This window comes from Bufo bufo, chromosome 9, assembly GCF_905171765.1.
Source record: "Bufo bufo chromosome 9, aBufBuf1.1, whole genome shotgun sequence".
NCBI lineage: Eukaryota > Metazoa > Chordata > Amphibia > Anura > Bufonidae > Bufo > Bufo bufo.
Genome location: NC_053397.1, coordinates 3847760 through 3872311, shown reverse-complemented (window position 1 = coordinate 3872311; position 24552 = coordinate 3847760). Strand labels below are relative to the sequence as shown.

At 51.5% G+C, this 24552-nt stretch overlaps 1 protein-coding gene across 1 annotated transcript in view; it reads right to left on the bottom strand.

Annotated features, from left to right (window-relative positions):
• The window catches only part of GNAT1 (G protein subunit alpha transducin 1), a 35904-nt gene extending 11705 nt beyond the window's left edge, over window positions 1–24199 (bottom strand). The window contains exon 1 of the mRNA XM_040406957.1: window positions 24094–24199. Within this exon, the coding sequence (XP_040262891.1) occupies window positions 24094–24199 (106 nt within the window). The remainder of the gene's footprint in view (window positions 1–24093) is intronic.
• Window positions 24200–24552: the final 353 nt, after the last annotated feature.

Below are 24552 nucleotides of genomic sequence, written 5' to 3'. Positions count from 1 at the left end.
GAGTGCAGCACTGTGGAGAGTACAGGTAGGATGGTAGACAGAGATGAGGAGGAGATGTAGGAGGTGCAGCACTGTGGAGAGTACAGGTAGGATGGTAGACAGAGATGAGGGAGGAGATGTAGGAGGTGCAGCACTGTGGAGAGCACAGGTAGGATGGTAGACAGAGGTGAGGAGGAGATGTAGGAGGTGCAGCACTGTGGAGAGTACAGGTAGGATGGTAGACAGAGATGAGGAGGAGATGTAGGAGGTGCAGCACTGTGGAGAGCACAGGTAGGATGGTAGACAGAGATGAGGAGGAGATGTAGGAGGTGCAGCACTGTGGAGAGCACAGGTAGGATGGTAGACAGAGATGAGGAGGAGATGTAGGAGGTACAGCACTGTGGAGAGTACAGGTAGGATGGTAGACAGAGATGAGGAGGAGATGTAGGGGGTGCAGCACTGTGGAGAGTACAGGTAGGATGGTAGACAGAGATGAGGAGGAGATGTAGGAGGTGCAGCACTGTGGAGGGCATGAGTAGGGTGGTAGATGGAAATGAGGGAGGAGATGTAGGAGGTGCAGCACTGTGGAGAGCACAGGTAGGATGGTAGACAGAGATGAGGAGGAGATGTAGGGGTGCAGCACTGTGGAGAGCACAGGTAGGATGGTAGACAGAGATGAGGAGGAGATGTAGGGGGTGCAGCACTGTGGAGAGTACAGGTAGGATGGTAGACAGAGATGAGGAGGAGATGTAGGGAGTGCAGCACTGTGGAGAGTACAGGTAGGATGGTAGACAGAGATGAGGAGGAGATGTAGGGGGTGCAGCACTGTGGAGAGCATGGGTAGGATGGTAGACAGAGATGAGGGAGGAGATGTAGGGGGTGCAGCACTGTGGAGAGCACAGGTAGGATGGTAGACAGAGATGAGGAGGAGATGTAGGGGGTGCAGCACTGTGGAGAGCACAGGTAGGATGGTAGACAGAGATGAGGAGGAGATGTAGGAGTGCAGCACTGTGGAGAGCACGGGTAGGATGGTAGACAGAGATGAGGAGGAGATGTAGGAGGTGCAGCACTGTTGAGAGTACAGGTAGGATGGTAGACAGAGATGAGGAGGAGATGTAGGAGGTGCAGCACTGTGGAGAGTACAGGTAGGATGGTAGACAGAGATGAGGAGGAGATGTAGGGGTGCAGCACTGTGGAGAGCACGGGTAGGATGGTAGACAGAGATGAGGAGGAGATGTAGGGGGTGCAGCACTGTGGAGAGCACAGGTAGGATGGTAGACAGAGATGAGGAGGAGATGTAGGGGGTGCAGCACAGTGGAGAGCACAGGTAGGATGGTAGACAGAGATGAGGAGGAGATGTAGGAGGTGCAGCACTGTGGAGAGTACAGGTAGGATGGTAGACAGAGATGAGGAGGAGATGTAGGGAGTGCAGCACTGTGGAGAGTACAGGTAGGATGGTAGACAGAGATGAGGAGGAGATGTAGGGGGTGCAGCACTGTGGAGAGCATGGGTAGGATGGTAGACAGAGATGAGGGAGGAGATGTAGGGGGTGCAGCACTGTGGAGAGCACAGGTAGGATGGTAGACAGAGATGAGGAGGAGATGTAGGGGGTGCAGCACTGTGGAGAGCACAGGTAGGATGGTAGACAGAGATGAGGAGGAGATGTAGGAGTGCAGCACTGTGGAGAGCACGGGTAGGATGGTAGACAGAGATGAGGAGGAGATGTAGGGGTGCAGCACTGTGGAGAGCACAAGTAGGATGGTAGACAGAGATGAGGAGGAGATGTAGGAGGTGCAGCACTGTTGAGAGTACAGGTAGGATGGTAGACAGAGATGAGGAGGAGATGTAGGAGGTGCAGCACTGTGGAGAGTACAGGTAGGATGGTAGACAGAGATGAGGAGGAGATGTAGGGGTGCAGCACTGTGGAGAGCACGGGTAGGATGGTAGACAGAGATGAGGAGGAGATGTAGGGGGTGCAGCACTGTGGAGAGCACAGGTAGGATGGTAGACAGAGATGAGGAGGAGATGTAGGGGGTGCAGCACTGTGGAGAGTACAGGTAGGATGGTAGACAGAGATGAGGAGGAGATGTAGGGGGTGCAGCACTGTGGAGAGCACAGGTAGGATGGTAGACAGAGATGAGGAGGAGATGTAGGAGTGCAGCACTGTGGAGAGTACAGGTAGGATGGTAGACAGATATGAGGAGGAGATGTAGGGGGTGCAGCACTGTGGAGAGCACAGGTAGGATGGTAGACAGAGATGAGGAGGAGATGTAGGAGGTGCAGCACTGTGGAGAGCACAGGTAGGATGGTAGACAGAGATGAGGAGGAGATGTAGGAGGTGCAGCACTGTGGAGAGTACAGGTAGGATGGTAGACAGAGATGAGGAGGAGATGTAGGAGGTGCAGCACTGTGGAGAGCACGGGTAGGATGGTAGACAGAGATGAGGAGGAGATGTAGGGGGTGCAGCACTGTGGAGAGCACGGGTAGGATGGTAGACAGAGATGAGGAGGAGATGTAGGGGTGCAGCACTGTGGAGAGCACGGGTAGGATGGTAGACAGAGATGAGGAGGAGATGTAGGGGGTGCAGCACTGTGGAGAGCACAGGTAGGATGGTAGACAGAGATGAGGAGGAGATGTAGGGGGTGCAGCACTGTGGAGAGCACAGGTAGGATGGTAGACAGAGATGAGGAGGAGATGTAGGGGGTGCAGCACTGTGGAGAGTACAGGTAGGATGGTAGACAGAGATGAGGAGGAGATGTAGGGAGTGCAGCACTGTGGAGAGTACAGGTAGGATGGTAGACAGAGATGAGGAGGAGATGTAGGGGGTGCAGCACTGTGGAGAGCATGGGTAGGATGGTAGACAGAGATGAGGGAGGAGATGTAGGGGGTGCAGCACTGTGGAGAGCACAGGTAGGATGGTAGACAGAGATGAGGAGGAGATGTAGGAGTGCAGCACTGTGGAGAGCACGGGTAGGATGGTAGACAGAGATGAGGAGGAGATGTAGGAGGTGCAGCACTGTTGAGAGTACAGGTAGGATGGTAGACAGAGATGAGGAGGAGATGTAGGAGGTGCAGCACTGTGGAGAGTACAGGTAGGATGGTAGACAGAGATGAGGAGGAGATGTAGGGGTGCAGCACTGTGGAGAGCACGGGTAGGATGGTAGACAGAGATGAGGAGGAGATGTAGGGGGTGCAGCACTGTGGAGAGCACAGGTAGGATGGTAGACAGAGATGAGGAGGAGATGTAGGGGGTGCAGCACTGTGGAGAGTACAGGTAGGATGGTAGACAGATATGAGGAGGAGATGTAGGGGGTGCAGCACTGTGGAGAGCACAGGTAGGATGGTAGACAGAGATGAGGAGGAGATGTAGGAGGTGCAGCACTGTGGAGAGCACAGGTAGGATGGTAGACAGAGATGAGGAGGAGATGTAGGAGGTGCAGCACTGTGGAGAGTACAGGTAGGATGGTAGACAGAGATGAGGAGGAGATGTAGGAGGTGCAGCACTGTGGAGAGCACGGGTAGGATGGTAGACAGAGATGAGGAGGAGATGTAGGGGGTGCAGCACTGTGGAGAGCACGGGTAGGATGGTAGACAGAGATGAGGAGGAGATGTACGGGGTGCAGCACTGTGGAGAGTACAGGTAGGATGGTAGACAGAGATGAGGAGGAGATGTAGGGGGTGCAGCACTGTGGAGAGTACAGGTAGGATGGTAGACAGAGATGAGGAGGAGATGTAGGAGGTGCAGCACTGTGGAGAGCACAGGTAGGATGGTAGACAGAGATGAGGAGGAGATGTAGGAGGTGCAGCACTGTGGAGAGTACAGGTAGGATGGTAGACAGAGATGAGGAGGAGATGTAGGAGGTACAGCACTGTGGAGAGCACAGGTAGGATGGTAGACAGAGATGAGGAGGAGATGTAGGGGGTGCAGCACTGTGGAGAGCACAGGTAGGATGGTAGACAGAGATGAGGAGGAGATGTAGGAGGTGCAGCACTGTGGAGAGCACAGGTAGGATGGTAGACAGAGATGAGGAGGAGATGTAGGGGGTGCAGCACTGTGGAGAGTACAGGTAGGAGGGTAGACAGAGATGAGGAGGAGATGTAGGGGGTGCAGCACTGTGGAGAGTACAGGTAGGATGGTAGACAGAGATAAGGAGGAGATGTAGGGGGTGCAGCACTGTGGAGAGCACAGGTAGGATGGTAGACAGAGATGAGGAGATGTAGGGGTGCAGCACTGTGGAGAGCACGGGTAGGATGGTAGACAGAGATGAGGAGGAGATGTAGGAGGTGCAGCACTGTGGAGAGCACAGGTAGGATGGTAGACAGAGATGAGGAGGAGATGTAGGGGGTGCAGCACTGTGGAGAGCACAGGTAGGATGGTAGACAGAGATGAGGAGGAGATGTAGGGGGTGCAGCACTGTGGAGAGTACAGGTAGAATGGTAGACAGAGATGAGGAGGAGATGTAGGAGGTGCAGCGCTGTGGAGAGTACAGGTAGTATGGTAGACAGAGATGAGGAGGAGATGTAGGGGGTGCAGTACTGTGGAGAGTACAGGTAGGATGGTAGACAGAGATGAGGAGGAGATGTAGGGGGTGCAGCACTGTGGAGAGTACGGGTAGGATGGTAGACAGAGATGAGGAGGAGATGTAGGAGGTGCAGCGCTGTGGAGAGTACAGGTAGGATGGTAGACAGAGATGAGGAGGAGATGTAGGGGGTGCAGCACTGTGGAGAGCATAGGTAGGATGGTAGACAGAGATGAGGAGGAGATGTAGGGGGTGCAGCACTGTGGAGAGTACAGGTAGGATGGTAGACAGAGATGAGGAGGAGATGTAGGGGGTGCAGCACTGTGGAGAGCACAGGTAGGATGGTAGACAGAGATGAGGAGGAGATGTAGGAGGTGCAGCACTGTGGAGAGCACAGGTAGGATGGTAGACAGAGATGAGGAGGAGATGTAGGGGGTGCAGCACTGTGGAGAGCACAGGTAGGATGGTAGACAGAGATGAGGAGGAGATGTAGGGGGTGCAGCACTGTGGAGAGTACAGGTAGGATGGTAGACAGAGATAAGGAGGAGATGTAGGAGGTGCAGCACTGTGGAGAGTACAGGTAGGATGGTAGACAGAGATGAGGAGGAGATGTAGGGGGTGCAGCACTGTGGAGAGCACAGGTAGGATGGTAGACAGAGATGAGGAGGAGATGTAGGAGGTGCAGCACTGTGGAGAGTACAGGTAGGATGGTAGACAGAGATGAGGAGGAGATGTAGGGGGTGCAGCACTGTGGAGAGTACAGGTAGGATGGTAGACAGAGATGAGGAGGAGATGTAGGGGGTGCAGCACTGTGGAGAGTACGGGTAGGATGGTAGACAGAGATGAGGAGGAGATGTAGGAGGTGCAGCGCTGTGGAGAGTACAAGTAGGATGGTAGACAGAGATGAGGAGGAGATGTAGGAGGTGCAGCACTGTGGAGAGTACAGGTAGGATGGTAGACAGAGATGAGGAGGAGATGTAGGAGGTGCAGCACTGTGGAGAGTACAGGTAGGATGGTAGACAGAGATAAGGAGGAGATGTAGGAGGTGCAGCACTGTGGAGAGCACAGGTAGGATGGTAGACAGAGATGAGGAGGAGATGTAGGCGGTGCAGCACTGTGGAGAGCACGGGTAGGATGGTAGACAGCACTGTGGAGAGCATGGGTAGGTTGGTAGACAGAGATGAGGAGGAGATGTAGGGGGTGCAGCACTGTGGAGAGTACAGGTAGGATGGTAGACAGAGATGAAAAGGAGATGTAGGGGTGCAGCACTGTGGAGAGCACGGGTAGGATGGTAGACAGTACTGTGGAGAGCATGGGTAGGATGGTAGACAGAGATGAGGAGGAGATGTAGGAGGTGCAGCACTGTGGAGAGTACAGGTAGGATGGTAGACAGATATGAGGAGGAGATGTAGGGGGTGCAGCACTGTGGAGAGTACAGGTAGGATGGTAGACAGATATGAGGAGGAGATGTAGGGGGTGCAGTACTGTGGAGAGCACAGGTAGGATGGTAGACAGAGATGAGGAGATGTAGGAGGTGCAGCACTGTGGAGAGCACGGGTAGGATGGTAGACAGAGATGAGGAGGAGATGTAGGAGGTGCACCACTGTGGAGAGCACGGGTAGGATGGTAGACAGAGATGAGGGAGGAGATGTAGGGGGTGCAGCACTGTGGAGAGCACAGGTAGGATGGTAGACAGAGATGAGGAGGAGATGTACGAGGTGTAGCACTGTGGAGAGCACAGGTAGGATGGTAGACAGAGATGAGGAGGAGATGTAGGGGGTGCAGCACTGTGGAGAGTACAGGTAGGATGGTAGACAGAGATGAGGAGGAGATGTAGGAGGTGCAGCACTGTGGAGAGCACAGGTAGGATTGTAGACAGAGATGAGGAGGAGATGTAGGGGGTGCAGCACTGTGGAGAGCACAGGTAGGATAGTAGACAGAGATGAGGAGGAAATGTAGGGGGTGCAGCACTGTGGAGAGCACAGGTAGGATGGTAGACAGAGATGAGGAGGAGATGTAGGGGGTGCAGCACTGTGGAGAGCACAGGTAGGATGGTAGACAGAGATGAGGAGGAGATGTAGGGGGTGCAGCACTGTGGAGAGTACAGGTAGGATGGTAGACAGAGATAAGGAGGAGATGTAGGAGGTGCAGCACTGTGGAGAGCACAGGTAGGATGGTAGACAGAGATGAGGAGGAGATGTAGGAGGTGCAGCACTGTGGAGAGTACAGGTAGGATGGTAGACAGAGATGAGGAGGAGATGTAGGAGGTGCAGCACTGTGGAGAGCACAGGTAGGATGGTAGACAGAGATGAGGAGGAGATGTAGGGGGTGCAGCACTGTGGAGAGTACAGGTAGGATGGTAGACAGAGATGAGGAGGAGATGTAGGGGGTGCAGCACTGTGGAGAGTACGGGTAGGATGGTAGACAGAGATGAGGAGGAGATGTAGGAGGTGCAGCGCTGTGGAGAGTACAAGTAGGATGGTAGACAGAGATGAGGAGGAGATGTAGGAGGTGCAGCACTGTGGAGAGTACAGGTAGGATGGTAGACAGAGATGAGGAGGAGATGTAGGAGGTGCAGCACTGTGGAGAGTACAGGTAGGATGGTAGACAGAGATAAGGAGGAGATGTAGGAGGTGCAGCACTGTGGAGAGCACAGGTAGGATGGTAGACAGAGATGAGGAGGAGATGTAGGCGGTGCAGCACTGTGGAGAGCACGGGTAGGATGGTAGACAGCACTGTGGAGAGCATGGGTAGGTTGGTAGACAGAGATGAGGAGGAGATGTAGGGGGTGCAGCACTGTGGAGAGTACAGGTAGGATGGTAGACAGAGATGAAAAGGAGATGTAGGGGTGCAGCACTGTGGAGAGCACGGGTAGGATGGTAGACAGAGATGAGGAGGAGATGTAGGAGGTGCAGCACTGTGGAGAGTACGGGTAGGATGGTAGACAGAGATGAGGAGGAGATGTAGGAGGTGCAGCACTGTGGAGAGCACAGGTAGGGTGGTAGACAGAGATGGGGAGGAGATGTAGGAGGTGCAGCACTGTGGAGAGTACAGGTAGGATGGTAGACAGATATGAGGAGGAGATGTAGGGGGTGCAGCACTGTGGAGAGTACAGGTAGGATGGTAGACAGATATGAGGAGGAGATGTAGGGGGTGCAGTACTGTGGAGAGCACAGGTAGGATGGTAGACAGAGATGAGGAGATGTAGGAGGTGCAGCACTGTGGAGAGCACGGGTAGGATGGTAGACAGAGATGAGGAGGAGATGTAGGAGGTGCACCACTGTGGAGAGCACGGGTAGGATGGTAGACAGAGATGAGGGAGGAGATGTAGGGGGTGCAGCACTGTGGAGAGCACAGGTAGGATGGTAGACAGAGATGAGGAGGAGATGTACGAGGTGTAGCACTGTGGAGAGCACAGGTAGGATGGTAGACAGAGATGAGGAGGAGATGTAGGGGGTGCAGCACTGTGGAGAGCACAGGTAGGATGGTAGACAGAGATGAGGAGGAGATGTAGGAGGTGCAGCACTGTGGAGAGCACAGGTAGGATTGTAGACAGAGATGAGGAGGAGATGTAGGGGGTGCAGCACTGTGGAGAGCACAGGTAGGATGGTAGACAGAGATGAGGAGGAAATGTAGGGGGTGCAGCACTGTGGAGAGCACAGGTAGGATGGTAGACAGAGATGAGGAGGAGATGTAGGGGTGCAGCACTGTGGAGAGCATGGGTAGGATGGTAGACAGAGATGAGGAGGAGATGTAGGGGGTGCAGCACTGTAGAGAGTACAAGTAGGATGGTAGACAGAGATGAGGAGGAGATGTAGGGGTGCAGCACTGTGGAGAGCATGGGTAGGATGGTAGACAGAGATGAGGAGGAGATGTAGGGGTGCAGCACTGTGGAGAGCACGGGTAGGATGGTAGACAGAGATGAGGAGGAGATGTAGGAGGTGCAGCACTGTGGAGAGCACAGATAGGATGGTCGACAGAGATGAGGAGGAGATGTAGGGGGTGCAGCACTGTGGAGAGCACAGGTAGGATGGTAGACAGAGATGAGGAGGAGATGTAGGAGGTGCAGCACTGTGGAGAGCACAGGTAGGATGGTAGACAGATATGAGGAGGAGATGTAGGAGGTGCAGCACTGTGGAGAGTACAGGTAGGATGGTAGACAGAGATGAGGAGGAGATGTAGGGGTGCAGCACTGTGGAGAGCACAGGTAGGATGGTAGACAGAGATGAGGAGGAGATGTAGGAGGTGCAGCACTGTAGAGAGTACAAGTAGGATGGTAGACAGAGATGAGGAGGAGATGTAGGAGGTGCAGCACTGTGGAGAGCACAGATAGGATGGTCGACAGAGATGAGGAGGAGATGTAGGAGGTGCAGCACTGTGGAGAGTACAGGTAGGATGGTAGACAGAGATGAGGTGGAGATGTAGGGGGTGCAGCACTGTGGAGAGCACAGGTAGGATGGTAGACAGAGATGAGGAGATGTAGGGGTGCAGCACTGTGGAGAGTACAGGTAGGATGGTAGACAGAGATGAGGAGGAGATATAGGGGGTGCAGCACTGTGGAGAGCACAGGTAGGATGGTAGACAGAGATGAGGAGGAGATGTAGGGGTGCAGCACTGTGGAGAGCATGGGTAGGATGGTAGACAGAGATGAGGAGGAGATGTAGGGGGTGCAGCACTGTGAAGAGCACAGGTAGGATGGTAGACAGAGATGAGGAGGAGATGTAGGGGTGCAGCACTGTGGAGAGCACAGGTAGGATGGTAGACAGAGATGAGGAGGAGATGTAGCACTGTGGATAGCTTGGGTAGGATGGTAGACAGAGATGAGGAGGAGATGTAGGGGGTGTAGCACTGTGGAGAGCACGGGTAGGATGGTAGACAGTACTGTAGAGAGCACAGTTAGGATGGTAGACAGAGATGAGGAGGAGATGTAGGGGGGTGCAGCACTGTGGAGAGCACAGGTAGGGTGGTAGAGAGAGATGAGGAGATGTAGGAGGTGCAGTACTGTGGAGAGCACAGGTAGGGTGGTAGACAGAAATGAGGAGATGTAGGGGGTGCAGCACTGTGGAGAGCATGGGTAGGATGGTAGACAGAGATGAGGAGGAGATGTAGGGGTGCAGCACTGTGGAGAGCACAGGTAGGATGGTAGACAGAGATGAGGAGGAGATGTAGCACTGTGGATAGCTTGGGTAGGATGGTAGACAGAGATGAGGAGGAGATGTAGGGGGTGTAGCACTGTGGAGAGCACGGGTAGGATGGTAGACAGTACTGTAGAGAGCACAGGTAGGATGGTAGACAGAGATGAGGAGGAGATGTAGGGGGGTGCAGCACTGTGGAGAGCACAGGTAGGGTGGTAGAGAGAGATGAGAAGATGTAGGAGGTGCAGTACTGTGGAGAGCACAGGTAGGGTGGTAGACAGAAATGAGGAGATGTAGGGGGTGCAGCACTGTGGAGAGCATGGGTAGGATGGTAGACAGAGATGAGGAGGAGATGTAGGAGGTGCAGCACTGTGGAGAGCACAGGTAGGATGGTAGACAGAGATGAGGAGGAGATGTAGGAGGTGCAGCACTGTGGAGAGTACAGGTAGGATGGTAGACAGATGAGGAGGAGATGTAGGGGGTGCAGCACTGTGGAGAGCACAGGTAGGATGGTAGACATAGATGAGGAGGAGATGTAGGAGTGCAGCACTGTGGAGAGTACAGGTAGGATGGTAGACAGAGATGAGGGAGGAGATGTAGGGTGCAGCACTGTGGAGAGTACAGGTAGGATGGTAGACAGAGATGAGGGAGGAGATGTAGGGGGTGCAGCACTGTAGAGAGTACAAGTAGGATGGTAGACAGAGATGAGGAGGAGATGTAGGAGGTGCAGCACTGTGGAGAGCACAGATAGGATGGTAGACAGAGATGAGGAGGAGATGTAGGAGGTGCAGCACTGTGGAGAGTACAGGTAGGATGGTAGACAGAGATGAGGTGGAGATGTAGGAGGTGCAGCACTGTGGAGAGCACAGGTAGGATGGTAAACAGAGATGAGGAGGAGATGTAGGGGGTGCAGCACTGTGGAGAGCACGGGTAGGATGGTAGACAGAGATGAGGAGGAGATGTAGGAGGTGCAGCACTGTGGAGAGTACGGGTAGGATGGTAGACAGAGATGAGGAGGAGATGTAGGAGGTGCAGCACTGTGGAGAGTACAGGTAGGATGGTAGACAGAGATGAGGAGGAGATGTAGGAGGTGCAACACTGTGGAGAGCACAGGTAGGATGGTAGACAGAGATGAGGAGGAGATGTAGGGGGTGCAACACTGTGGAGAGTACAGGTAGGATGGTAGACAGAGATGAGGAGGAGATGTAGGGGGTGCAGCACTGTGGAGAGCATGGGTAGGATGGTAGACAGAGATGAGAAGGAGATGTAGGGGTGCAGCACTGTGGAGAGCACGGGTAGGATGGTAGACAAAAGATGAGGAGGAGATGTAGGGGTGCAGCACTGTGGAGAGTACAGGTAGGATCGTAGACAGAGATGAGAAGGAGATGTAGGGGTGCAGCACTGTGGAGAGCATGGGTAGGATGGTAGACAGAGATGAGGAGGAGATGTAGGGGTGCAGCACTGTGGAGAGCACGGGTAGGATGGTAGACAGAGATGAGGAGGAGATGTAGGGGTGCAGCACTGTGGAGAGTACAGGTAGGATGGTAGACAGAGATGAGAAGGAGATGTAGGGGTGCAGCACTGTGGAGAGCACGGGTAGGATGGTAGACAGTACTGTGGAGAGCATGGGTAGGATGGTAGACAGAGATGAGGAGGAGATGTAGGGGGTGCAGCACTGTGGAGAGTACAGGTAGGATGGTAGACAGAGATGAGGAGGAGATGTAGGAGGTGCAGCACTGTGGAGAGTACAGGTAGGATGGTAGACAGAGATGAGGAGGAGATGTAGGGGTGCAGCACTGTGGAGAGTACAGGTAGGATGGTAGACAGTACTGTGGAGAGCATGGGTAGGATGGTAGACAGAGATGAGGAGGAGATGTAGGAGGTGCAGCACTGTGGAGAGCACAGGTAGGATGGTAGACAGAGATGAGGAGGAGATGTAGGGGGTTCAGCACTGTGGAGAGTACAGGTAGGATGGTAGACAGAGATGAGAAGGAGATGTAGGAGGTGCAGCACTGTGGAGAGTACAGGTAGGATGGTAGACAGTACTGTGGAGAGCATGGGTAGGATGGTAGACAGAGATGAGGAGGAGATGTAGGGGGTGCAGCACTGTGGAGAGTACAGGTAGTATGGTAGACAGAGATGAGGAGGAGATGTAGGGGGTGCAGCACTGTGGAGAGTACAGGTAGGATGGTAGACGGAGATGAGGAGGAGATGTAGGAGTGCAGCACTGTGGAGAGTACAGGTAGGATGGTAGACAGAGATGAGGAGGAGATGTAGGGGTGCAGCACTGTGGAGAGCACAGGTAGGATGGGAGACGGAGATGAGGAGGAGATGTAGGAGTGCAGCACTGTGGAGAGTACAGGTAGGATGGTAGACAGAGATGAGGAGGAGATGTAGGGGGTGCAGCACTGTGGAGAGTACAGGTAGGATGGTAGACAGAGATGAGGAGGAGATGTAGGGGGTGCAGCACTGTGGAGAGTACAGGTAGGATGGTAGACAGAGATGAGGAGGAGATGTAGGGGTGCAGCACTGTGGAGAGCACAGGTAGGATGGGAGACGGAGATGAGGAGGAGATGTAGGAGTGCAGCACTGTGGAGAGTACAGGTAGGATGGTAGACAGAGATGAGGAGGAGATGTAGGGGGTGCAGCACTGTGGAGAGCACGGCTAGGATGGTAGACAGAGATGAGGAGGAGATGTAGGAGGTGCAGCACTGTGGAGAGCACAGGTAGGATGGTAGACAGAGATGAGGAGGAGATGTAGGAAGGTGCAGCATTGTGGAGAGCACAGCTAGGATGGTAGACAGAGATGAGGAGGAGATGTAGGGGTGAAGCACTGTGGAGAGCACAGGTAGGATGGTATACAGAGATAAGGGAGGAGATGTAGGGGGTGCAGCACTGTGGAGAGTACAGGTAGGATGGTAGACAGAGATGAGGAGGAGATGTAGGGGGTGCAGCACTGTGGAGAGTACAGGTAGGATGGTGGACAGAGATGAGGAGGAGATGTAGGGGGTGCAGCACTGTGGAGAGCACAGCTAGGATGGTAGACAGAGATGAGGAGGAGATGTAGGGGTGAAGCACTGTGGAGAGCACAGGTAGGATGGTAGACAGAGATAAGGGAGGAGATGTAGGGGGTGCAGCACTGTGGAGAGTACAGGTAGGATGGTAGACAGAGATGAGGAGGAGATGTAGGGGGTGCAGCACTGTGGAGAGTACAGGTAGGATGGTAGACAGAGATGAGGAGGAGATGTAGGAAGGTGCAGCATTGTGGAGAGCACGGCTAGGATGGTAGACAGAGATGAGGAGGAGATGTAGGGGTGAAGCACTGTGGAGAGTACAGGTAGGGTGGTAGACAGAGATGAGGAGGAGATGTAGGGGGTGCAGCACTGTGGAGAGCACAGGTAGGATGGTAGACAGAGATGAGGAGGAGATGTAGGGGGTGCAGCACTGTGGAGAGCACGGGTAGGATGGTAGACAGAGATGAGGAGGAGATGTAGGATGGTAGACAGTACTGTGGAGAGTACAGGTAGGATGGTAGACAGAGATGAGGAGGAGATGTAGGGGTGAAGCACTGTGGAGAGCTTTGTGAGTGAGAATGAGCAGTTTAAATTGGATTCTACACTGTATGGGCAACCAATGCAATGACTGGCACAGACTGAAGGCATTTAAGAGGGGAAAGTCTGGTGAGGGGGAGGCCAATTAATAGTGAGTTACAGTAATTGAGGCGGGAATGGATCAGGGCGACAATGAGAGTTTTTGTTGTTTTCCATAGTAAGAGGGGGGCGGACTCGATGTTTTTGAGGTGCAGGTGACATAAGTGGGCAAGAGACTGAATATAGGGATGAAGGAAAGATCAGTGTCAAACATAACACAGAGACAGCAGGCGTGCTACCTATGTGTCATGGTAGTGCCACACACTGAGAGGGAGATATCAGGTTTACGAAGTTTAGTAGATGGAGAAAACACAAAAATTCAGTTTTTTAAAGATTCCGTTTCAGATAGAGAGAGGACATGATGTTAGAGACGGCGGGCAGACAGTCACTGGTGTTCTGTAATACAACAGGAGTGATGTCGGGGGATGAGATGAATAGCATAGAGATGGTGCTGGAAACCAAATCTACTGATGGTCTGTCCAATTGGAGCAATTGATGGTACACACAGTGTGGTGGTAGTAGAGGCACACACAGTGTGGTGGTAGTAGAGGCACACACAGTGTGGTGGTAGTAGAGGCACACACAGTGTGGTGGTAGTAGAGGCACACACAGTGTGGTGGTAGTAGAGGCACACTCAGTGTGGTGGTAGTAGAGGCACACACAGTGTGGTGGTAGTAGAGGCACACACAGTGTGGTGGTAGAGGCACACACAGTGTGGTGGTAGTAGAGGCACACACAGTGTGGTGGTAGTAGAGGCACACACAGTGTGGTGGTAGAGGCACACACAGTGTGGTGGTAGTAGAGGCACACACAGTGTGGTGGTAGTAGAGGCACACACAGTGTGGTGGTGGTAGAGGCACACACAGTGTGGTGGTAGTAGAGGCACACACAGTGTGGTGGTAGTAGAGGCACACACAGTGTGGTGGTAGAGGCACACACAGTGTGGTGGTAGTAGAGGCACACACAGTGTGGTGGTGGTAGAGGCACACACAGTGTGGTGGTAGTAGAGGCACACACAGTGTGGTGGTAGTAGAGGCACACACAGTGTGGTGGTAGTAGAGGCACACACAGTGTGGTGGTAGTAGAGGCACACACAGTGTGGTGGTAGTAGAGGCACACACAGTGTGGTGGTAGTAGAGGCACACACAGTGTGGTGGTAGTAGAGGCACACATAGTGTGGTGGTAGTAGAGGCACACACAGTGTGGTGGTAGTAGAGGCACACATAGTGTGGTGGTAGTAGAGGCACACATAGTGTGGTGGTAGTAGAGGCACACACAGTGTGGTGGTGGTAGAGGCACACATAGTGTGGTGGTAGTAGAGGCACACATAGTGTGGTGGTAGTAGAGGCACACATAGTGTGGTGGTAGTATAGGCACACATAGTGTGGTGGTAGTAGAGGCACACACAGTGTGGTGGTAGTAGAGGCACACATAGTGTGGTGGTAGTAGAGGCACACACAGTGTGGTGGTAGTAGAGGCACACATAGTGTGGTGGTAGTAGAGGCACACATAGTGTGGTGGTAGTAGAGGCACACATAGTGTGGTGGTAGTAGAGGCACACACAGTGTGGTGGTAGTAGAGGCACACATAGTGTGGTGGTAGTAGAGGCACACACAGTGTGGTGGTAGTAGAGGCACACACAGTGTGGTGGTAGTAGAGGCACACATAGTGTGGTGGTAGTAGAGGCACACACAGTGTGGTGGTAGTAGAGGCACACACAGTGTGGTGGTAGTAGAGGCACACACAGTGTGGTGGTAGTAGAGGCACACACAGTGTGGTGGTAGTAGAGGCACACACAGTGTGGTGGTAGTAGAGGCACACACAGTGTGGTGGTAGTAGAGGCACACACAGTGTGGTGGTAGTAGAGGCACACTCAGTGTGGTGGTAGTAGAGGCACACACAGTGTGGTGGTAGTAGAGGCACACACAGTGTGGTGGTAGTAGAGGCACACACAGTGTGGTGGTAGTAGAGGCACACACAGTGTGGTGGTAGTAGAGGCACACACAGTGTGGTGGTGGTAGAGGCACACACAGTGTGGTGGTGGTAGAGGCACACACAGTGTGGTGGTAGTAGAGGCACACACAGTGTGGTGGTAGTAGAGGCACACACAGTGTGGTGGTAGTAGAGGCACACACAGTGTGGTGGTGGTAGAGGCACACACAGTGTGGTGGTAGTAGAGGCACACACAGTGTGGTGGTAGTAGAGGCACACACAGTGTGGTGGTAGTAGAGGCACACACAGTGTGGTGGTAGTAGAGGCACACACAGTGTGGTGGTAGTAGAGGCACACACAGTGTGGTGGTAGTAGAGGCACACACAGTGTGGTGGTAGTAGAGGCACACACAGTGTGTTGGTAGTAGAGGCACACACAGTGTGGTGGTAGTAGAGGCACACACAGTGTGGTGGTGGTAGAGGCACACACAGTGTGGTAGTAGAGGCACACACAGTGTGGTGGTAGTAGAGGCACACACAGTGTGGTGGTAGTAGAGGCACACACAGTGTGGTGGTAGTAGAGGCACACACAGTGTGGTGGTGGTAGTAGTGATATACGCAGTGTGGTAGTAGTAATGGTACACACAGTGTGGTTGTAGTAGTGGTCCACAGTGTGGTGATGGTATTAGTAGTGGTACACACAGTGTGATGGTAGTAGTCGTACACAGTGTGGTGGTAATAGTAGCGTTACACACAGTATGGTGGTAGTAGTAATAGCGGTACACACAGTATGGTGGTAGTAGTGGTATACACAGTGTGGTGGTGGTAGTAGTGGTAAACACAGTGTGGTGGTAGTAGTAGTAGTAGTAGTAGTTGTACACACAGTGTGGTGGTGGTAGTAGTAGTAGTGGTACACAGTGTGGTAGTAGTGGTACACACAGTGTGGTGGTGGTGGTGGTGGTAGTAGTGGTACACACAGTGTGGTGGTAGTAATACTAGTGGTACACACACTGTAGTGGTAGTAATACTAGTGGTACACACACTGTGGTGGTAGTAAACTAGCGGTGCACACTGTGGTGGTGGTAGTAATACTAGTGGTACACACAGTGTGGTGGTAGTAATACTAGTGGTACACACACTAAGGTGGTAGTAATACTAGTGGTATACACAGTATGGTGGTAGTAATGCTAGTGGCACACACAGTGTGGTGGTAGTAATACTAGCGGTGCACACAGTGTGGTGGTAGCAATACTAGCGGTGCACACTGTGGTGGTAGTAATACTAGTGGTGCACACCGTGTGGTGGTAGTAATATAGAAACATAGAAACATAGAAACCTAGAATGTGTCGGCAGATAAGAACCGTGTGGCCCATCTAGTCTGCCCAATATACTGAGTACTATGGATAGCCCCCGGCCCTATCTTATATGAAGGATGGCCTTATGCCTATCCCATGCATGCTTAACCTCCTTCACTGTATTTGCAGCTACCACTTCTGCAGGAAGGCTATTCCATGCATCCACTACTCTCTCAGTAAAGTAATACTTCCTTATATTACTGTTAACCCTTTGCCCCTCTAATTTAAAACTGTGTCCTCTTGTGGTAGTTTTTCTTCTTTTAAATATGCTCTCTTCCTTTACCGAGTTGATTCCCTTTATGTATTTAAAAGTTTCTATCATCTCCCCTCTGTCTCGTCTTTCTTCCAAGCTATACATATTAAGGTCCTTTAACCTTTCCTGGTAAGTTTTATCCTGCAATCCATGTACTAGTTTAGTAGCTCTTCTCTGAACTCTCTCTAGAGTATCTATATCCTTCTGGAGATATGGCCTCCAGTACTGCGCACAATACTCCAAGTGAGGTCTCACCAGTGTTCTGTATAGCGGCATAAGCACTTCACTCTTTCTACTGCTTATACCTCTCCCTATACATCCAAGCATTCTGCTGGCATTTCGTGCTGCTCTATTACATTGTCTTCCCACCTTTAAGTCTTCTGAAATAATTACTCCTAAATCCCTTTCCTCAGATACTGAGGTCAGGACTGTGTCAAATATTCTATATTCTGCTCTTGGGTTTTTACGCCCCAGGTGCATTATCTTGCACTTATCCACATTAAATTTCAGTTTCCAGAGTTCTGACCATTCTTCTAGTTTTCCTAAATCCTTTTCCATTTGGCGTTTCCCTCCAGGAACATCAATACTAGCGGTGCACACAGTGTGGTGGTGGTGGTAGTAGTAGCGGTGCACACAGTGTGGTGGTGGTAGTAATACTAGCTGTGCACACTGTGGTGGTAGTAATACTAGTGGTGCACACAGTGTGGTGGTAGTAATACTAGTGGTACACACACTGTGGTGGTAGTAATACTAGTGGTATACACAGTGTGGTGGTAGTAATGCTAGTGGCACACACAGTGTGGTGGTAGTAATACTAGTGGTACACACAGTATGGTGGTAGTAATACTAGCGGTGCACACAGTGTGGTGGTAGTAATACTAGTGGTGCACACAGTGTGGTGGTAGTAATACTAGCGGTGCACACAGTGTGGTGGTAGTAGTAGCAGTGCACACAGTGTGGTGGTGGTAGTAATACTAGCGGTGCACACTGTGGTGGTAGTAATACTAGTGGTGCACACAGTGTGGTGGTAGTAATACTAGCGGTGCACACAGTGTGGTGGTAGTAATACTAGCGGTGCACACAGTGTGGTGGTAGTAGTAGCAGTGCACATAGTGTGGTGGTAGCAATACTAGCGGTGCACACTGTGGTGTTAGTAATACTAGTGGTGCACACAGTGTGGTGGTAGTAATACTAGCGGTGCACACTGTGGTGGTAGTAATACTAGTGGTGCACACAGTGTGGTGGTAGTAATACTAGCGGTGCACACTGTGGTGGTAGTAATACTAGTGGTGCACACAGTGTGGTGGTAGTAATACTAGCGGTGCACACAGTGTGGTGGTGGTAGTAATACTAGCGGTGCACACAGTGTGGTGGTAGTAGTAGCGGTGCATACAGTATGGTGGTAGTAATACTAGTGGTGCACACAGTGTGGTGGTAGTAATACTAGTGGTGCACACAGTGTGGTGGTAGTAATACTAGCGGTGCACACAGTGTGGTGGTAGTAATACTAGCGGTGCACACAGTGTGGTGGTAGTAATACTAGCGGTGCACACAGTGTGGTGGTAGTAATACTAGCGGTGCACACAGTGTGGTGGTAGTAGTAGCGGTGCACACAGTATGGTGGTAGTAATACTAGCGGTGCACACAGTGTGGTGGTAGTTGTAGCGGTGCACACAGTGTGGTGGTAGTAGTAGCGGTGCACACAGTGTGGTGGTAGTAATACTAGTGGTGCACACTGTGGTGGTAGTAATACTAGCGGTGCACACAGTGTGGTGGTGGTGGTAGTAGTAGCGGTGCACACAGTGTGGTGGTGGTAGTAATACTAGCGGTGCACACTGTGGTGGTAGTAATACTAGTGGTGCACAGAGTGTGGTGGTAGTAATACTAGTGGTACACACACTGTGGTGGTAGTAATACTAGTGGTATACACAGTGTGGTGGTAGTAATGCTAGTGGCACACACAGTGTGGTGGTAGTAATAATAGTGGTACACACAGTATGGTGGTAGTAATACTAGCGGTGCACACAGTGTGGTGGTAGTAATACTAGCGGTGCATACAGTGTGGTGGTAGTAATACTAGCGGTGCACACTGTGGTGGTAGTAATACTAGTGGTGCACACAGTGTGGTGGTAGTAATACTAGCGGTGCACACAGTGTGGTGGTAGTAGTAGCGGTGCACACAGTGTGGTGGTGGTAGTAATACTAGCGGTGCACACTGTGGTGGTAGTAATACTAGTGGTGCACACAGTGTGGTGGTAGTAATACTAGCGGTGCACACAGTGTGGTGGTAGTAATACTAGCGGTGCACACAGTGTGGTGGTAGTAGTAGCGGTGCACACAGTGTGGTGGTAGCAATACTAGCGGTGCACACTGTGGTGTTAGTAATACTAGTGGTGCACACAGTGTGGTGGTAGTAATACTAGCAGTGCACACTATGGTGGTAGTAATACTAGTGGTGCACACAGTGTGGTGGTAGTAATACTAGCGGTGCACACAGTGTGGTGGTAGTAATACTAGTGGTGCACACAGTGTGGTGGTAGTAGTAGCGGTGCACACAGTGTGGTGGTAGTAATACTAGTGGTGCACACAGTGTGGTGGTAGTAATACTAATGGTGCACACAGTGTGGTGGTAGTAATACTAGCGGTGCACACAGTGTGGTGGTAGTAATACTAGCGGTGCACACAATGTGGTGGTAGTAATACTAGCGGTGCACACAGTGTGGTGGTAGTAATACTAGCGGTGCACACAGTGTGGTGGTGGTAGTAGTAGCGGTGCACACAGTGTGGTGGTAGTAATACTAGCGGTGCACACAGTGTGGTGGTAGTTGTAGCGGTGCACACAGTGTGGTGGTAGTAGTAGCGGTGCACACAGTGTGGTGGCAGTAATACTAGCGGTGCACACTGTGGTGGTAGTAGTAGTGGTGCACACAGTGTGGTGGTAGTAATACTAGCGGTGCACACTGTGGTGGTAGTGATACTAGCGGTGCACACAGTATGGTGGTAGTAGTAGCGGTGCACACAGTGTGGTGGTAGTAATACTAGCGGTGCACACTGTGGTGGTAGTAATACTTGTGGTGCACACAGTGTGATGGTAGTAATACTAGCGGTGCACACAGTGTGGTGGTAGTAATACTAGCGGTGCACACAGTGTGGTGGTAGTAATACTAGCGGTGCACACAGTGTGGTGGTAGTAATACTAGCGGTGCACACAGTGTGGTGGTAGTAGTAGCGGTGCACACAGTGTGGTGGTAGTAATACTAGCGGTGCACACAGTATGGTGGTAGTTGCAGCGGTGCACACAGTGTGGTGGTAGTAGTAGCGGTGCACACAGTGTGGTGGTAGTAATACTAGCGGTGCACACTGTGGTGGTAGTAGTAGTGGTGCACACAGTGTGGTGGTAGTAATACTAGCGGTGCACACTGTGGTGGTAGTGATACTAGCGGTGCACACAGTATGGTGGTAGTAGTAGCGGTGCAGACAGTGTGGTGGTAGTAATACTAGCGGTGCACACTGTGGTGGTAGTAATACTTGTGGTGCACACAGTGTGATGGTAGTAATACTAGCGGTGCACACAGTGTGGTGGTAGTAATACTAGCGGTGCACACAGTGTGGTGGTAGTAATACTAGCGGTGCACGCTGTGGTGGTAGTAATACTAGTGGTGCACACAGTGTGATGGTAGTAGTAGCGGTGCACACAGTGTGGTGGTAGTAATACTAGCGGTGCACACTGTGGTGGTAGTAATACTAGTGGTGCACACAGTGTGTTGGTAGTAGTAGCGGTGCACACAGTGTGGTCATAGTAATACTAGCGGTGCACACAGTGTGGTGGTGCACACAGTGTGGTGGTAGTAGTAGCGGTGCACACAGTGTGGTGGTTGTAGTAGCGGTGCACACAGTGTGGTGGTAGTAATACTAGCGGTGCACACAGTGTGGTGGTAGTAATACTAGCGGTGCACACTGTGGTGGTAGTAATACTAGTGGTGCACACAGTGTGATGGTAGTAGTAGCGGTGCACACAGTGTGGTGGTAGTAATACTAGCGGTGCACACTGTGGTGGTAGTAATACTAGCGGTGCACACAGTGTGGTGGTAGTAGTAGCAGTGCACACAGTGTGGTCGTAGTAATACTAGCGGTGCACACAGTGTGGTGGTGCACACAGTGTGATGGTAGTAGTAGCGGTGCACACAGTGTGGTGGTAGTAATACTAGCGGTGCACACTGTGGTGGTAGTAATACTAGTGGTGCACACAGTGTGGTGGTAGTAGTAGCGGTGCACACAGTGTGGCCGTAGTAATACTAGCGGTGCACACAGTGTGGTGGTGCACACAGTGTGATGGTAGTAGTAGCGGTGCACACAGTGTGGTGGTAGTAATACTAGCGGTGCACACAGTGTGGTGGTAGTAGTAGCGGTGCACACAGTGTGGTCGTAGTAATACTAGCGGTGCACACAGTGTGGTGGTAGTAATACTAGCGGTGCACACAGTGTGGTGGTGGTAGTAGCGGTGCACACAGTGTGATGGTAGAAGTAGCGGTGCACACAGTGTGGTGGTAGTAGTAGCGGTGCACACGGTGTGGTGGTTGTAGTAGCGGTGCACACAGTGTGGTGGTAGTAATACTAGCGGTGCACACAGTGTGGTGGTAGTAATACTAGCGGTGCACACAGTGTGGTGGTAGTAGTAGCGGTGCACACAGTGTGGTCGTAGTAATACTAGCGGTGCACACAGTGTGGTGGTAGTAATACTAGCGGTGCACACAGTGTGGTGGTAGTAGTAGCGGTGCACACAGTGTGATGGTAGAAGTAGCGGTGCACACAGTGTGGTGGTAGTAATACTAGCGGTGCACACAGTGTGGTGGTAGTAGTAGCGGTGCACACGGTGTGGTGGTTGTAGTAGCGGTGCACACAGTGTGGTGGTAGTAATACTAGCGGTGCACACAGTGTGGTGGTAGTAGTAGTAGTTGTCCAGAGTGTGGTGAGAGTTGGTGGTGATAGTCCTGATGACACCAATCTTATATCTGTGGTGTAGTCAGAATTGCTATGTTTTCGGCAGGTGATACTTTTCGTTGCCTCTGTGTCCATATTAATAAACGATAATATAAACGATAAAGCCATATAAAGCCGAGCACATGATGGTGGGGAGACCCACACCTAAGGAGAGGCCCTGATGTCTCCTCCAACCTCCTGCTTAATCTTAGGATTCTAAGGACGGAGCAGGTTTAATGGGATAGAAGTGTATCTAGGATCAGCCGCCAGGAATCCCCCCCCCCCCCCCCCCTCCAATTATGAAATGGGACTACAGGACTCAGACTGACATGAAACTGCAGGGAGGTGAGCAATTATACTGCCATATAATGTGCAATAAGAAGTAGTAAAATGATGTAATATGATGAAATGTCCTAATAATGCGGTATAATATGTAATGTATGAAGTTACTGATCGTCGTGTACAATAAAAGGGCCGCAGTGGATCACAGTGGAACCTTTTATCCTCCACAGAATAAGATTTCTCACAATATTGTTCCATTATCGTGATCTTGGGCAGATTTCCGGTTCTGTTCATGCTTGCATTGTGAACCGCCAGCATGGCAAGATTCCGGGAATATTTCAGTCTGCAGCTGTATTTTTGCCTTTATAGATACGAGACCTTTACGAGGCATCCATCATACACAGAGGCCGTTCTTCTATGCTGTGCGGCAGCATCGACGGATCTAATACAGATTACTGTCCCCAAGGTGCTTCTGCCAAAACATTGGTCTTTCTTGTCCTTGATCTGTTTGTAAACTGGGCATTAAGCCGAGGATTAACGTCCTAACCCAAATCTCACAGCGGCTGAGATGTGCAGTGACCAAGACAGCAGTGTACAAACTGTACAGTGAAATGACCATAGCCTTGGAGGATAGCAATGAAAACTGAGTTCTGGGAAACATGGCTGGAGATAGGTAGACAGACAGGCATCAATAAGAGACAGACATCGATATGAGACAGACGGACATTGATATGAGATAGATGTCTAGATAGAGGCATACAAAATAGATAAAAGACAGAATGGCTTGTAAAGGTCTCCCTGAATTCCAGTGGGATCTGGTAAGTCAGATCCTGACGTCTTCCCTCCTAGGTATTATTGTAGAGTGGAAGGAACCACAGCAACCCGGCCACAAAGTGGAGACACCAAGGTCACGGAGTGCTCAGAAGAAACCAACACTCTGCTGACTCCATAAAGGCAGAGTTCAGACGTACTCTGTGCTGTGGTGGGGACTTCATGGCATAGGTCTTCATGGCTTCTGCTTGCCAGCCTTCCATCACCAAGCACAATGGCAGGCGTGGGATGGAGCAGTGTAAAACAGAACACCACTGGAGATGTCTTCTGTGGAGCGATGACCGTTCTCTATCTGGCATCTGATGGAGGAGTCTGGTGAATGTTACCTGCCGGACAGCACTGTGCCAGCTCTACAGTCTGGAGGAGGAGTGCGAATGTTATGGGGGTCTTCAGGGGTCGGCGGTGGCCTCTTAGTTCCAGTGAAGGGAAATCCTAATGCTTCAACAGACAAGACATTGTGGACAATTGTACGGTGACAGCTTTATGAGAACAGTTTGAGGAAGGCCCTTTTCTGCTCCTACATGACTGCGCCCCAGAATACAAGCTCCATAAAGGCATGGTTGGGGAAGTCTCGAAGAATGTGACTGGTCACACAGAGCCCCGACTTCCACACCATAACAGAGACTGCGAGCCAGGCCCTCTCCTCCAACATCAGGTTCTGACCTCACAAATGCTCTTCTGGATGAAGGGGCAACCATTCTCACAAACACCGTCCAAAATCTTGTAGAAAGCCTTCTAGGAGCAAAAGGGGGGACCTTCCCAGTGGAGCAAAGGAGGGAGCACCTCCATTGAGAGATAGATAAATAATTAGCTATGAGAGATAGATATTAGATACATATATATTAGGCAGATAAGATAGATAGATATTGTGGTCATTTATCAAACTGGTGTAAAGTAGAACTGTCTTAGTTGCCAATAGCAACCAATCTGATTCCACCTTTCATTTTGGACAGCTCTTTTGGAAAATGAAAGGAGGAATCTGGTTGCTATGGTCAACTAAGTCAGTTCTACTTTACACCAGTTTGATAAATGACCCCAGCTCTGTTTTTCTTTCTGATCATTAGTAGACATTTTTACACCATTTTTACTCGGTTTTTGATCGCTGCCTCCTATGATTTTTCCGCTTCATGGACTATGTTGGTGCCATATTTAGGTTATTGAAGCTTGTGCCACTCACCAAGTAGGAGCAGTTTCACTGTCCTGGCATCCTTTTCTGCATCTTCCTTCAGTTTCTTCTCCAACTCTCGAGAATGCTTCTCCTCGGCGCTCGCTCCGGCTCCCATGTTTCACGTATTCAAGAGGGGAAGTCAAACCTTACTGGAGAATATTCCTACTTCCTGATCCTCCTTCTGGGGCCCAGGAGCAGCGCTCTGGTAGTGTGACCACCACTAGGACTGCTGGAGCAATGAGTCCTGTTCCCCTGCCCTCTTCCAAATCTCATCTGCTCTAATTCTCAATAGGATTTTCCAGCCATATCTTGTCATGTGACTATCCAGGGCCTATAGCGGCCAAGGACAGGTAGAGCGGTGAGACAGGTGTGCGGGCTGCTGAGCTCAGCTGAAGTCCATGGCCCCCGCACAGAAGTGTTCTTATCCAGGGAAGAGGTTTATCTTAAATCTCTGCATACGCTGAGTCC